The 14,320-nt window shown below is 41.4% G+C and overlaps 3 protein-coding genes across 3 annotated transcripts in view; 1 reads left to right on the forward strand and 2 right to left on the reverse strand.

The window, feature by feature from the left end:
* The window catches only part of LOC117452604 (dual specificity protein phosphatase 26-like), a 3,593-nt gene extending 788 nt beyond the window's left edge, over nucleotides 1-2,805 (reverse strand). Inside the window, exons 1-2 of the mRNA XM_034091312.1 lie at nucleotides 2,393-2,805; nucleotides 1,726-1,937 (exon numbers count right to left, since the gene is read on the reverse strand). Of these exons, the coding sequence (XP_033947203.1) occupies nucleotides 1,726-1,937; nucleotides 2,393-2,571 (391 nt within the window). The 5' untranslated portion in view covers nucleotides 2,572-2,805. The remainder of the gene's footprint in view (nucleotides 1-1,725; nucleotides 1,938-2,392) is intronic.
* Nucleotides 2,806-3,924: 1,119 nt separating this feature from the next.
* bag4 (BCL2 associated athanogene 4) lies at nucleotides 3,925-10,105 on the reverse strand. The gene is made up of 5 exons (XM_034091766.1): nucleotides 9,824-10,105; nucleotides 8,526-8,645; nucleotides 8,090-8,320; nucleotides 7,512-7,781; nucleotides 3,925-5,375 (listed from the first exon to the last, which is right to left on the reverse strand). Exons 1-5 carry the CDS (start codon nucleotides 9,902-9,904, stop codon nucleotides 4,923-4,925), a joined length of 1,155 nt encoding a protein of 384 aa, XP_033947657.1. The 5' UTR covers nucleotides 9,905-10,105; the 3' UTR covers nucleotides 3,925-4,922.
* A 673-nt stretch (nucleotides 10,106-10,778) lies between these two features.
* Nucleotides 10,779-14,172, forward strand: lsm1 (LSM1, U6 small nuclear RNA associated). The gene is made up of 4 exons (XM_034090276.2): nucleotides 10,779-10,940; nucleotides 11,092-11,160; nucleotides 11,371-11,486; nucleotides 13,636-14,172. The coding sequence occupies exons 1-4, from the start codon at nucleotides 10,895-10,897 to the stop codon at nucleotides 13,804-13,806; spliced, it is 402 nt and encodes a 133-aa protein (XP_033946167.1). The 5' UTR covers nucleotides 10,779-10,894; the 3' UTR covers nucleotides 13,807-14,172.
* The last annotated feature ends 148 nt before the right edge of the window (nucleotides 14,173-14,320 follow it).

A 14,320-nucleotide genomic window follows, 5' to 3' on the forward strand; every position in this document is an offset into this window, starting at 1 on the left:
GAACAGTCTCATAATACACACATGCACACAGAAGGATTCACACTTGTATTTAATGATCCGCAAAAGGATTCACACTTGTATTTCCGGATCCACACTTGTGTTTTTCAATGCACACACAAATGTGTTCCGTTTCATATACATGTAAATAAAATCCAAATACAGAAAAAAGTGTATGTATGTATTTTTGATCCTCACATATTTGTTTTCCGTTTAAAACCTCTGAACCTGCAAACACAAACCGCTTTCTGTGCACGGATCGCTGTGCCTTCGTGTGTGGGTTTTTTGAGACTCCCCTGACGATTCTTACTTGTAACTTTTTCTATCTATAGCCAATCAGATGTCTCCTCAATTCTAAGCCAATCACATGAGCGCGCCCCCACGAGGGTAGATTTCTTGCGTTCATGATGTAGCGCTTCATGTACGCATTTTGCGCAGTCGGGAGCTGACAGGTGAGCCTGCCTGCAGGCGCTAATGTCAGGACACCTCCAGTCCACTCTCAGTACATTGCCACTTTCCGAACAGGAAATGCACGCAAATACAAGCCTAAAGTTATATTATTAAGGGACAGCGCCACTTTCCGAACCATTGATGAATGCTTGTGTACACAAAAACGGCAGGCAAAACCGTTTTAAATGTGTGTATGGCGAATACAGCTGCTTTATTTATGTCTGCATGAAGTTGTTGTGCAGGGAGCAGCTACAGGTTAGCTTAGCCTAATCGATCAGTGCACTACGAAGCCAGTGCTAGACAGTGAACTGTCAACGGGGGGGAGCCCCGCCGGTCATTATCGGCCGTCGGCCGATATTCACTCTTAATAGTTTGATCGGTGCTCTCTATAAAGTTGAGTAGCACTTGAACTGATTGGCTCTATGAAACCTGATGTACTTATATGATTCTGTTTTCCTCAAGGTTGTGTCTTCCGGGTCGAATGTACTTATTGTAAGTCGCTTTGGATAAAAGCGTCAGCTAAATGCAATGTAATGTAATATAAAGGCCGATCAGGAGAGCTGGATATGATCGATATGGACATAAACGCGAGTGAAGTGTAACCGGACGCGAGAGAGAGATCAGATCAGCTGCTGAGTCTGACGGAGACCAGCGCTGACGGAGACACGCAGCTCTGCATGATCACCTGAAGCTCCGCCCTCTGTTTAGCGAGCTGAATACGCAAAATGCGTATATTAAGTGTCATGAACGCAATAAATCATACCCTCGTGGGGGCTCGCTCATGTGATTGGCTTAGAATGAAGGAGAGATCTGATTGGCTATAGATAGGAAATATTACAAGTACGAATCGGGTGACCGTCAGGGGAGTCTCAAAAAACCCACACACGAATGCACAGTGATCCGTGCACAGAAAGCGGTTTGTGTTTGCAGGTTCAGAGGTTTTAAACGGAAAACAAATATGTGAGGATCAAAAATACATATGTAAAACTTTTTTCTGTATTTGGATTTTATTTACATGTATATGAAACGGAACACATTTGTGTGTGCATTGAAAAACACAAGTGTGGATCCGGAAATACAAGTGTGAATTCTTCTGTGTGCATGTGTGTATTATGAGACTGTTCTGAGCCCATATATTTTAGTCAGTTAACCTATTCATTTTTGTGTGGAATCAGTTTAACTGTATATTTCGGCTAAGAATCTGAAACCATCTTGCCAGTTGAAGATTATTTTTAAAAGACAACTGCCTTTAAATTAATGTTCTACCCCTCCCCTCACCTCCTCTGCTGAGAGCCCTGTGGATGAAGTCTGCTGCTGCCCTGAAGTTGACGCTCATGTCAAAGCCACAGGAGTCATGAGCCTCTATGCCCATGTATGTGATCTCCATGCACTCGTAGATGTCTGGCTGCACCCCCCGTTTGCTGTGAGCTGCATTCAGGATGTGTGTGACTCGATGCTTGGTGAGATCGGCCCGGTTCTCTGCACTGTTCCTGAAAAGCGCAAAACTCTGAATTCACATATAACAGGTCGAATATACAGACAAACAGAGCAGGTGTTTCTCGAGGAAACACATGCATGTAAAGTATTTCATAGTGATCATTAATATTTAAAAGACAATTTCAGACATGCAAGTTGGAATCATGCATGACCGAGACATGCTTTCATGCCAACACATCAGTGGAAACTCTCACATAACATAACTGTAGTTTACGCATGCTCCCAATGCGGAATGCAACATGGGGGGTCTTAAGTTACTCATACCCCATTTAAACCTGATTTATGATCTGTTCCTCTTACGCCTATTTGGACTGTATCAAACTCTAGACTTGGGTAATATTTGTTGAAATGTCTCACACACGATATTTTGAAAAATACAGTCCACAGCAAAACGTTACAAGGACATGCATAGTGAGGCAATCGGCTGGATAAAAAGTGAGTAACTTACTGGTCACCGATATAAAGCCTTGGCCACACTTCGTCTGCATGGCTGATGATTGCTTTGCCTGTAAACAAGAGTCTTTCCAACTCAAACACCGCCAATCCAGGTGAACTCAGGTCAATTTCCACCTTCCGAGGGGGAGGCGTATCATTCCAGGACGCGGGAAGTTTGGATGTGTAGGACATCACGTTTTCTGTGTGCTTCTCTTAGCACAGGGTTTTCTGAGGCAACTTCTGATCCTTTAAAAGCAAACAGTACAACAAGTCAAAAAGAAAAAACCTACATGCAGTTTGAGGCCACGTCTATCAGAGGAAAATACAGTTTTTCCAACAGGCTTTTAAAACTGTGTCAAACTACCAGCACAAATGACCCAGGTGATTCTAGGCTCCAGCTTCTTTGCCTCAGATGTACTCGGCACAGGGTGCTCTAAGTTTTGTCAGGCCATTTGACCCTCACATTAAATATATCCCGAGCCCCACGCCCCCGGGGGCCTGTGTTGTGCTTTTGCATTAAAATAGCTGTCTATTTAAAGGCCTGTATGCTGAGTGGCAGATGGAGGGAGTTTGGACCCATGCAGCAGTTTCCACTTGACAACCAAAACCAGGCTATTATTAAATTATTTAAATAAGCAATAGACCTTTTTGTCTTTAACTTTTATAATTACTAATAAATGTTGATAGTACATAGATTGCTTCAGAATAATGACCCCTTGCATTTTGACTGGTTGCATGTTAGCCTTACCTTCATTGTACAAATCTGTCCTTGCTTGGTGCGATTTACTGGGAGAATAAAGGCTTTAACGTCGAAAAGGAATCCTGTATTGTACAACTGCAACAGGAAATGGATTGCGATTTAGTTTTCCCTGGTAGTAAACCTGTGTTAGGTTATTAGCAGTAATTATCCCCTGAAATGGAAAGGGTGGATAGTGGAATAACTGAAGTAACAGTTGACTTTGCGACTGTGGTGATGGCACAAACACCATTTGAAAAGACTAGCAGGGGGAGTGATGGGAAGTCTGTTTCCACTTTTAAAATGTTGTTTCCATTTCTTTTTAAGTATGAAACTGGATTTTATCAATTGCCATTTTTAATATAGAGCTAAATATTTCTTAAATTTGCTCTGTAACGTCTATTTTTGAGCAATAATAAACAGCGAGAAAGATAATAAATGTATTTGATCACAGATAGAAAATATATTGACATTTAATTATTTCTCTGTTATTTTCTCAATTTCAATACTTGTCAGGCAAGGATTTCCATCTTGTGTTGGAAACATGCATTACATCTGAAACTGTACAGTTGTGCTCCATAAAACATAACAGCACAGGAAAATGAACACATAGGACCGGTGTTTTTTTTCATGCAAAGCTTGTCATCTTCATTTTATTTTTTTTCTAATTAAAACCATCCCCTGAAATATGGCACTCCTTTTTTTCTAAATCAACACATCAAGATGATTGGAAAAAAAGTCTACTCTATACAAGAAAACTAATAATTGTGGAAAACAGGATATTGGTGCGGCAGTAAACAGAAACAAAGTCCAAATCAAACACTTTTTACTCACAAGTGCTGTGATCAATATTGTCCTTAAGCAGAAAACATTACTGAAAAAGTTTATCCTTTTCTTTATCTTTTACAGCAAAATATTGAACACTTAATCCTGAAAATACAATTAACTTTCCTGTAGTTATTTTTTAAAATAACTATTGATCAGTTTTTCAAGTAGTTCTTAAAGTGTTCCTTATGTATCTGTAATAACAGTAGTTCCTAGAGTAAAATACATGGCATTCATATATAGGTTGGATTTTAGGTCCGCAGGTAGGAGGACATTTCATCCAAAATCTGGAATAATAGGGATAGCGATCTTTAGAGGGTTTTCACTAATCTGCTACGCTCCATGCCCGGTCATATTCTTTTAGATGTTATGAGTGTATTTAATGTTTGTCGGACTTTATAGTGCATGCAGGGCTGGGAGCACTATTTAACAAAGAAAAGCGTTGCACGTCTTCCTGCAGAGACATGATGGGACTATGGACAACTAACTGTTTGGCCTCCATCAGGGTTGGAGACATATCATGCAAACGGACTATGAGATGAAATAATATACGGGGAATGACGTTCTTAGATGTAGGATCGGACCCACCCACAATCCTGAGGGACAGCATGAAAATGTGAATAAATTAATCTCTCCGTCACTCAGCCCTGCATTATGCTGGCAAAGGCATGACATTACAGAAAAAGCTGAGTAAGAGTGTCAGGTTGTGTGTCCAGCAGAGTCACTCACTGAGATTCAAAGTAACTTATGATATGTACAACCGTCAGTCTGCGCTTCCAACACAATTATACCAGTGTTATCAGGCTTTACAAGGTTGATTCCATTTCATTTTGCCAGTTATTTCAGGCATTTTATATCATGGTTGTGGAAAAACCCTCAGAGAGAAGAAGAGAGAAGAGTAGACCTTCATTGTGTCCATGGAAGATCTGGAAGAGGAAAACAGCAAGACTTAGACACCGACAAACCAGTAAATAAGTCCAGTTCAGAAGGCTTTCTTCTCCAGCTGGTCCAATATGGCCTGGATCTTCTGCACAGCGTCCTTTCGGGCTTGCCGGACGGCCTCCTGTCCCTGAGTCTCCACAGAGTCCAGCAGCAGCAGCTCTTTGGTCAGCAGCTCCTCCAGAACACGATAACTCTTGTCCGACTTTCTGCCAACAAACTCATCCACATCTTCCTGCAGCAGCATCATTCTGGCCATGACCAGCTGGACCTTGGCGAGGCTGGGGTTATCGCTCAGGGGTTGGGGTCCGGCCCGGGCTGGAGCTGGCGCCTGGGGCGGGGGCTCAGCTTGAGAAGGATTAGGATCACCTCTCCCGCTTTTGTTGTACAATTGGGGAGGTGAACATATTTCGGCAGGCTTTCCACTGGGGGCATTCAGGGATGGGGTTGGCCTGAGTTTAGGTCCCACTTGTGGGGCACGTTGGTGCTGCTGGTCCTACAACATAAAACCAAAGACTGTCAAGATATTTGAAAACCCTTAAATCTTAAAACCCCCATTACACCATGTTAACCCATATATACATACTCCTTTATGCCTGTATTATTGTGAATTTGACCTTTTGATATGGATTTGGTTTCATAAAACGTAATTCCTATATGTCCTGGAACTAGTTCTAGTCGGCTTAATGCATAGAGTTCATATCAACATAGCAGGGTGGTTAGAGTGATGGCCATTTTTATGTTGCCATTGCAAAGAAAAGTGACGGTTGTAGCTGGCTTACTTCTGGAAAATCAACTTATGGCAAGTGACTATGTGAGGTTTTTCAGTAAAGGCCATACAAGTAGTGGAGTAGTTAAAAGCATGGAGAGGTGTCTTATGGGCACTATCTTTGTTGCCTTGCTTAATATTTCTATTAGCAAGTCAGATACAAGGAAAACACAGGCTTAGAGTGGACAGTAGGCAAAATAGAGTTCTCAAAAAAGTGAATGTGACTGACTTGTGTTGACACTAACAACAACCGACAATCGCCAATTTTCTGAACTACCGTACTTTTCGGACTATAAGCCGCGACTTTTTTCCCCATTTTTTTTGTACAGCTAACGGCCACTAGGGAACCTCCTAAATCTATGGATTTTACAGGTAAAATTAACCACCTTTAACACTATGGGCTCTATGATTGGTCCGCGCCCGCCACCTTTAAGCGGCGGGCTCCAGCAGGAAAAGCTGGAGGCCGGAAAATAGTGAGACAGGTAGCGCGCCAAAGTAAAAGCGGAACCGAGAGACAGAACGAGAGCAAGACAGACGGACAATTTAGTTGCTGCGGCTTATATGCAGGTGCGCTTTATAGTCCGAAAAGTACGGTAGTCAAGTGACAAAGGTTCAAACAACAGTTTAAAGTCCGTTCAACTCTCAATTTACCTCTGTTTACACACCTCCTACTTTCATCCATCAAAACTGCTTATAAGAATTGTAAAATCATACACTATCAATTTGATTTTCAACCGATTTAAAAAAGGTCCCATGTCATGGACATTTCTGCTGATCATAATTCCATTGTTGAGGTGTACTAAAATAGATTTATATTCTGAAATGTTCCAAACTTACATTGGTTTCTCATACAGCATCTCTGTATAGTATGTGTATTCACTCTCTGTCCTACACACCTTGTTCGAGCTCCTGCCCCCCCTCCCTATGAACCCACTGTAATAATGTAAATAATTGTGATGTTGTGTGTTACAATGGCGTTTGTTAGCAACCAGAAAATGACACCAGTAATGACAAACAGATGAGAATGCTGCGTGGGGTCTGGGTGCCGTGTTGGCGGGACGTTGCGGGGCTCGCTGCTCCGCCCTTTGAGGATCGAGGAGCGGACAGTGTGAGGTGTATTTCCTGGTTGCTGCGTGGGGTCTGCGAGACAGCGAGTCACTGCGGAACTCAGCCTGAGCACACACACGTGAGTGGAGATCAGCGGAGACACGGCTGAGAAAAGATAAGGCTGAGTGAGTGTGTGTGCCGGCGAAACTCCGCGGACTACCGCGGCTGAGAAAAGATAAGGCTGACTGAGTGTGTGTGAGTGTGAGTGTGAGTGTGAGTGTGAGTGTGAGTGTGAGTGTGAGTGTGTGTGTGTGTGTGTGTGTGTGTGTGTGAGGAGCTCCACGGATTGGTCCATTTGGACCTGGGATTCGTTACGTCACTTTACTCCGGAAGAAAAAAAATGGAAAAAGAGAAATCTCCAACGAGGCGTTCTGGGGCAGCATAGACAGGTCTTTTCTGTGTTAGAGTTTTACTCGCTACAGGGTGTACTTTGAGGGTTTGTGACTCTGCAGACCGTTTACATAAAAAGCTACATAACACACAAGGGGACAGGTAATAACTGGAAAAGCATGTCATGGGACCTTTAAAGATGTTCTTATATCTCTAGTTTATGAAATTCGGATCACAAGTTTGATTGTACCTTATCGAACAATTATCACGGAGGTTTCTTAGATTCAAAATGAATTGACTCCTGAGAATCGCGATACTTTGTGAGTTTTTTTACATCTTACATCAGCCTATCTTTTCATTAAAACCCCTAAATAAAAACCATGAATCATGACAACCACATTGAAATCAAGCCGCTGTAGATCATACCTTGGGTTGGTAAGGTGGTGGAGCTCCAGTTCCAGTCCCGGGCCATGCTGGAGGGTGGGACGGACGGACAGGATTGCCGTAGTGGTTTTGTGGAGGCTGCTGGCCTGGCTGCCATTGCTGCTGTGGGGGGGCATACGCTCCAGAGTGCGTCCATCCATCAGACTGGGGGCTAGGGTGGAGGGGCTGGCCAGTGGGGTACGGGGGGTTTGCGGGCATTGCATGACCTCCTTCACTGTAGTGAGGGTATGCCCCAGTAGGATATCCAGGACCCTGGAAGCAGAGCAGTGTTCATTTTATAATCAAAATCTATGAAGAAATGGTAAATGAGAAGAGGACTTAAAATGGTATTTATACAACGCTTTATCCTGTCTTTACAACTACTAAAAGTGCTTTATATTTACAAGTCATTATTCATCCATTCACACCTCATTCATGCGGTTTTTTCTCAAGGAACCCCAAAAATGTTCATCAACAACAGTCCATGAATAATACGAGATGATGGCGAGAAGGAACTAAGGTCATTAAACACTGACGATATCAACATTTAATATCATTTCATATTTTACGAATGTCCTCACCCCTTGACACTGTGGACCAGGATAGTGATGATGCTGGTGTTGGGGGTGGGGCTGCCCAGACGGCCCACTGCTCTGCTCGGCAGGACAGGCCTGGTTGGGGTACGGCCCTGGAGCCTGTCTCTGAGCGTCAGCACAGTAAAACGGGTTGGACGGGTGGAAACCACTAGTCGAGTATTGGTTCTGCGCTGGGCTGTAGACACCATGGCCATTTGGATAACCTGCAGGCATTACCTTCATCGAAAGCACAAGAGATGGGGATTAATTTAAGACCCTCCCTCATCTGTGTGTTACTGTATCACAGTGATGTAATTGTTACAACATAGGCATTAGAATATGTGAGGGAAGGGTGAAAGCACTTAAGAGACTTAAGGATAATGAGCAGATTTACTGCTACTGTACACCCGAGGATTAAAAAAAGGGCCAGTTTATGTTCTACCTGTTGATTGTACTGTGGTGGGACATCTGATCCCGATGGATAGGTGTTTGCATAGTGTCCTGTTGCATGAGACTCCGGATACCAGTAATGTGAGGGGTACCCTGGATACTGAGGAGCGTCCTGTGAACACAGAATACTTTCAAGATTTATATATTGTATTATCACATTGCAATGGATAGCTTATTTGCCCAAGCGTCTCAAACAATGCAACATATATAATATATATTTAACACCTACAAATACATAACATAGAGCAATAGACTATTTCAAATGATCAGAGGTGGAAGTAGTACTCAGATGTTGTACCTAAGTAAATGTAAAAGTACCAGAGTGTAGGAATACTGCATTCAAAATGTTACTCAAGTAAAAGTACAAAAGTATTGGCATGAAAACATACTGAAAGTGCCAAAAGTAAAAGTACTCATTATGCAGAATTATCCATTTCAGAGTGTGAGTTCTACTACAGGTGTAACTAAAGTATTATTTAAGATAGATATATATATGTATTCTATTGAAATATATTAAATTATTTTTCACATCATTAATCCATATATGTAAAGTACTAAGGCTATTTATGAAATGTAGTGGAGTAAAAGTACACGACTAACCTCTGAATTGTAGTGGGGTGGAAGTATAAAGTAGCAACAAATTGATATACTCAAGTAAAGTCCCTCAACATTGTACTTAAGAACAGTACTAGAGTAAATGTACTTGGTTACTTTGTTTACACCACTGCAAATGACAATTGTGGTGCTTATTTATGCATGTGATGCATGCATAAGTGCACTACATACGTGTTAGGTCATTTAAAAAAGGAGTTGAAAATGTCTCTTAGTACCAAGAGTCATTTTTAATGTGAGCTGTACTTGGTACTAGCAGACAGGAGATTGTAAATGCTTTCGAAATCCCCACCTTCGTGAAGAAACTGAGTAAACATTGGCACTGACACTATATGTTTGCTGAACTAGTTTTGCACAGAGCAGCACTAATGTGCCATCTAACAGAAACCAGGCCACGCTGAATATTTAAGGAAATATATATCATAAACATGTGCGGGTTGATACGACTGTAGTATTATCATCAGTGGGGTCAAGTCCAGATGAACGTGACACAGTGTAGCGGTTACTATCAACGTTATATAATGCCAGCTAGCTCCGTTAGCCTTGAAACTAGCATGAATAGAGCTCTTACCTAATGCGAGCTAGCAGGGTGAATACGCTTTTCTGTACAAACATGAAAATTAAAACACATTTGAAAAGACAGAGGATAACCCCCTTTGTCGAAGCTGTGTCACTTGCCATGGTGTTATTCCAGTTCTGGTTAGTATTCCCCGAGTTACAAGTCGAGGGCCGATTTGACTGCATTTGAAGATGGTGCATCAGCTAAACGCGCTCCCCGGCTTCCGTCCTGTTATCTGCCATTGTAAAAGCCTTTAACAAGTCTAACGTGTATTGTCTGAGCCGTATGTTCGTCCCAGCTGTTGACAACAATGTCGCCGTTTTTTCCACAGAAGTACAGATCGTCTGAGTGGATTCAGGAAATGATTGAATGGCTCCGAGTAATCCTGTACTGTCTCTTTAACGAAGAGCACGAGAGGAAATCAAGAGCTCTCACTCCGCGTCTAGTTTTCTGCAACCACAAACTGTGGTGGACATTTTCTCTAGTTTCCCCCTATGGTTTCCCCCCAGTATGTGTCGCTTTTCGTAACGAAATGAAATTATACAAAAAATAGTTACATTGTGAAAAAGTATCAATTCAACACATTGCTAAACACCTTCATTCATGAGTGACCACTTGTGTTTTGTTTATGTTTGTCTTTTCTGTGTTCTGTTCATATGCCCCAAATGCCTTTTTCTGAAATAATTGTTCAATAAATATGAAAAAAAGGTTCGATGTTATATCTTTTGATCAATAAATTCCGTGTTACCTCCATTACGTGGAGGAGACTTTGGCTGTGTTTGATGGAACAATTCATTTGTGTTTAGATAATGTTACACAAGCAAATGTGTTGAGTTGTTCCGAATCTGTCTTTTTATACGATCTCTGGTGTCGCCTGTGCATCAGCCGATAGGAAACACGTCATAAATATATCATATTTATCATTTTAACGAATATTTGTATCTATAACTAATATTTATCTTTGGTTTTACATTTATTAAAATATATTTTCTTCAAACGCTACACCTAAAAACGTAATGAAGAGAACATGAAATAAATAGCAGCGCTGAAAGGGTTAAGTGTCTACAGGAAGTTTATCCCAGGCGTGTATAAAGACGCTTCCTGTACTTCACTTCAGAGAAACATATTTTGAAACATTCATGGCTTGACGTTACATGAAGGCATAAGAAGCAAATTAAAAGCAGCCCAAGATGAACTACGTACCAGGGACGGCAAGCCTCATTGACGACATCGACAGTAAGTCCTGTAGGAGGAGCCGCTCCGGTAGATGGAGACGGTTTGGCGGAGAAAACGTTCAAAGATGTGGCATCGTGTCTGACACAAACTGGATCATTTGTAACCGCTTTAATGTTGTCATTAACCATGCATGTGTTGGTCTATTTTTCAGAGAAGCACCTGGTGCTGCTCCGAGATGGCAGGACACTGATCGGTTACCTCAGAAGCATTGATCAGTTTGGTATGATTTATTTAATTATCCACCACTTGTTTTGACTCGATAAGGCTGCAAAACACAAGCCAAAGAATATCGGCTCATTTAATATTGGCTCAATACCATTGTTGATATACTTCCCACCCCCTGATGTGTTTATTTATTGAAGAGTTTGGTTTAAAATGTCATTTTAACTCAGCAGTTTATTTCTCCAACCTGTTTCTCTTGTCCCCCCAGCAAATCTAGTTTTTCATCAGACAGTTGAACGCATCCACGTGGGGAAAAAATTTGGTGACATCCCCAGAGGAATATTCATTGTGAGAGGAGAGAATGTAGTGCTACTTGGAGAGATAGTAAGTCGCGTGTGTGTGTGTGTGTGTGTGTGTGTGTGTGTGTGTGTGTGTGTGTGTGTGTGTGTGTGTGTGTGTGTGTGTGTGTGTGTGTGTGTGTGTGTGTGTGTGTGTGTGTGTGTGTGTGTGTGTGTGTGTGTGTGTGTGTGTGTGTGTGGGTCGTTGTGTGCGTGGGTCGTTGTGTGTGTGTGTGTGTGTGGGTCATTGTGTGTGTGTGTGTGTGTGTGTGTGTGTGTGTGTGTGTGTGTGTGTGTGTGTGTGTGTGTGTGTGTGTGTGTGTGTGTGTGTGTGTGTGTGTGTGTGTGTGTGTGTGTGTGGTCTTTCACATAACAAAGGGGCCAAGGATCCTAACGCAGTCTAATAATCAGAGATGGTTCAGTCTACGTTTGTGTTGCCTATTCTATGTTCTAGTAATACTAATAAGTGGCTACTGCCTGTTTTGTATCGAAACAAGCAGTGAAAATTATGTGTATGTATTTTTATTTTTCGGCTAGTAGATCACTAGGTTACTAACTAAATTAGAACAAAAGAGCTTGGCCCCTCTTAATTAATGTATTTTTACGAATGCTCATTAATTTTAACAATGAAATGGTGAACAAGGCTGCAGCTGTGTTTGTAGAGGTGAGATGTGTTTATATGCAGACACATTAATGGCAGTGATTCATTCATGGCAAGAGTTAAATCTGCATTTCAACGGCAGCACAGCCTCCAAAGCTAAACAGGATGATATGCTGGGTATAACGGGGGGGGGGGGGGGGGGGGGGGAGAATGTTTGGTCAACAGCAAGTCCATATCATTGTTGAAAACAATTCTTTCCAAGCCTTAAAGGGATAGTTTGGATGTTTTTGAAGATGGGTTTTTTTATTCATATTTTTATTTAGTTTATTCTACAGTAGATGGCAGTCACTCAGCACACCCCCAATTTGGCAGACAAGATTACCAGCTTGGGAGCAAAGCGATGTATTGCCGGGGACGGGGTCAGCAAGAAAATGTATTTTAGCTACCTAAAAAAATATACCCAGTTTTTTTTTAAAAAGAAAGAAAAAAAGGCATATCTGTTTTTAAGTGCAGCTTCATTTAGAATATTTTCACTGCTTTACCCTGCACCACAAAAACCTTTCTGAGGGTGGACTGGAGCTGTTATAAATATCTATGCCAGGGGTGTCCAAACTTTTTTCACTGAGGGCCACATACAGAAAAACATACAAAGGCCTGGGCCCCTCACTAGAGGTGAGGTATACTGCCTCATAGGTTCAATTACAATTAAGCACAATCAATCAAATGTAGGTCAATTATGCTTTCTACTTGAATATGATGAAACATCCCTTAAAACAGAAGCTTCAGATTGCTTATAAAGGGAATTATGAAGGGTCTATTTAAAGCTTGTTATGGAAATAAAACAAAGATTTATTAGAACATGTTCTCAGTTTGAATTGACTGAATGTCTTTGAATAGTGGGCTTATTAACACATGAAAACTACTGTGTAATATAGGCTCACATATATATTTAAGAAGTACAATATAAGATGAGCACGAGTTTCAGGTCTGGGCCATATACCATTATACTTTAAGAATTAGCTGAGGGCCAATTAGAAATGGACAACGGGCCGCATTTGGCCCCCCGACCGTAGTTTGGACACCCCTGATCTATGCTCTCTTCAAAGCCTCCAGACTCCATTGACGGAGAAACTAATTTTGCCTCCAAGAATGCGCAAGTTGCAGGTTTAACTGCAGCCTCAATTGGTTGGAATGTTTGTTTTGTGATGGGACTTTAGTCAATCTGAACTAAATGAAGTGACTTAAAACATAGAACACAAACTAACAAATTAAGGCTGCAACTCCTGTTTCCTGCCTTTTGAACAGAGCATAGATAACAGCTCCAGTTTCCTGTCGGAGAGGTCTTTCTGATGGAAGGGTTAAGGATGTGTTCTAAATATAACAAACAATTAAAACGATTTTGATACATTTTAAGCAGATTAAACACATGTAGCTTTCTACTGTGTAATACACTGACTATGGACCTCATACAACTCTACTTCATCCAAACTATCTCTTTAATATCAAGCTGTCATGGGAAGTACAGTGAGCGGTTTGCTGATGTCTGATGAGTTTTGTTTTAGGCCTGTTGACAGATTTAATTTTCTCTATGCAGGATATGGATAAGCCCTCTGACACAGTCCTTCAACAAGTCTCCATTGAGGAGATTCTGGAGGAGCAAAGGTTGCAACAGCAATCCAAACAGGAGACGGAGAAAGTCAAAATGCTGGCACTGAAGGACCGAGGCCTTTCAATACCCAAAGCCGATAACTTAGACGAATACTAACCCTGAATCCATGAGCCCCTTTCTCAGTTTGTATCGGACTGATACGTTTTATGTTCAATTTGAATTTAAGACATGAGTGTTTTCCTTCTTAATGCATCATGCTGGGTCTGTGTACTGTAGTGTACTGTATTAATTTCATTTGGAGAAAAGAAATGTGATAGCTGCTGTTTTGCAGGACCTTATAGAAACAATGAAAGAATCATGTGTTTATGTACGATCACTCTGTTGACAATTTAGCAATTATTTTACAGCAGCACTTTCTATTATGTCGGTGATATGTTAAGCCTTTTTATTTGGAGAAATGTGGGCCTGCTATTGACAAAACTACATGCTATGCTCCATTAAAGAGTTTAGTTTTTCATTATGGATGGCATGCTTGGACAAATTTGTGCCACCACACCATGTGACCGTGTTGCCTATTCTTTTTTACTTCATTTTGTTGCATTTAATTAAGTATTAAGGCATTACAGTTTTATATATTTGGTGTTATTTGAGCCCAAAGCAGCAAGTGCCC

Source organism: Pseudochaenichthys georgianus, chromosome 9 (genome assembly GCF_902827115.2).
Source record: "Pseudochaenichthys georgianus chromosome 9, fPseGeo1.2, whole genome shotgun sequence".
Lineage (NCBI taxonomy): Eukaryota > Metazoa > Chordata > Actinopteri > Perciformes > Channichthyidae > Pseudochaenichthys > Pseudochaenichthys georgianus.

Bases quoted from the DNA above. Each gene is read 5' to 3' on its own strand.
- bag4 (XM_034091766.1), bottom strand. From the start codon at position 9,904: ATGCACCATCTTCAAATGCAGTCAAATCGGCCCTCGACTTGTAACTCG. The intron at 8,321-8,525 runs GTAGAACATAAA...CTTTCGATGAAG, and splicing joins CACCACAGTACAATCAACAG to GTAATGCCTGCAGGTTATCC. The intron at 5,376-7,511 runs GTATGATCTACA...TTTATGTTGTAG, and splicing joins CACCACCTTACCAACCCAAG to GACCAGCAGCACCAACGTGC.
- lsm1 (XM_034090276.2), top strand. From the start codon at position 10,895: ATGAACTACGTACCAGGGACGGCAAGCCTCATTGACGACATCGACA. The intron at 10,941-11,091 runs GTAAGTCCTGTA...TCTATTTTTCAG, and splicing joins CCTCATTGACGACATCGACA to AGAAGCACCTGGTGCTGCTC. The intron at 11,487-13,635 runs GTAAGTCGCGTG...TTCTCTATGCAG, and splicing joins TAGTGCTACTTGGAGAGATA to GATATGGATAAGCCCTCTGA.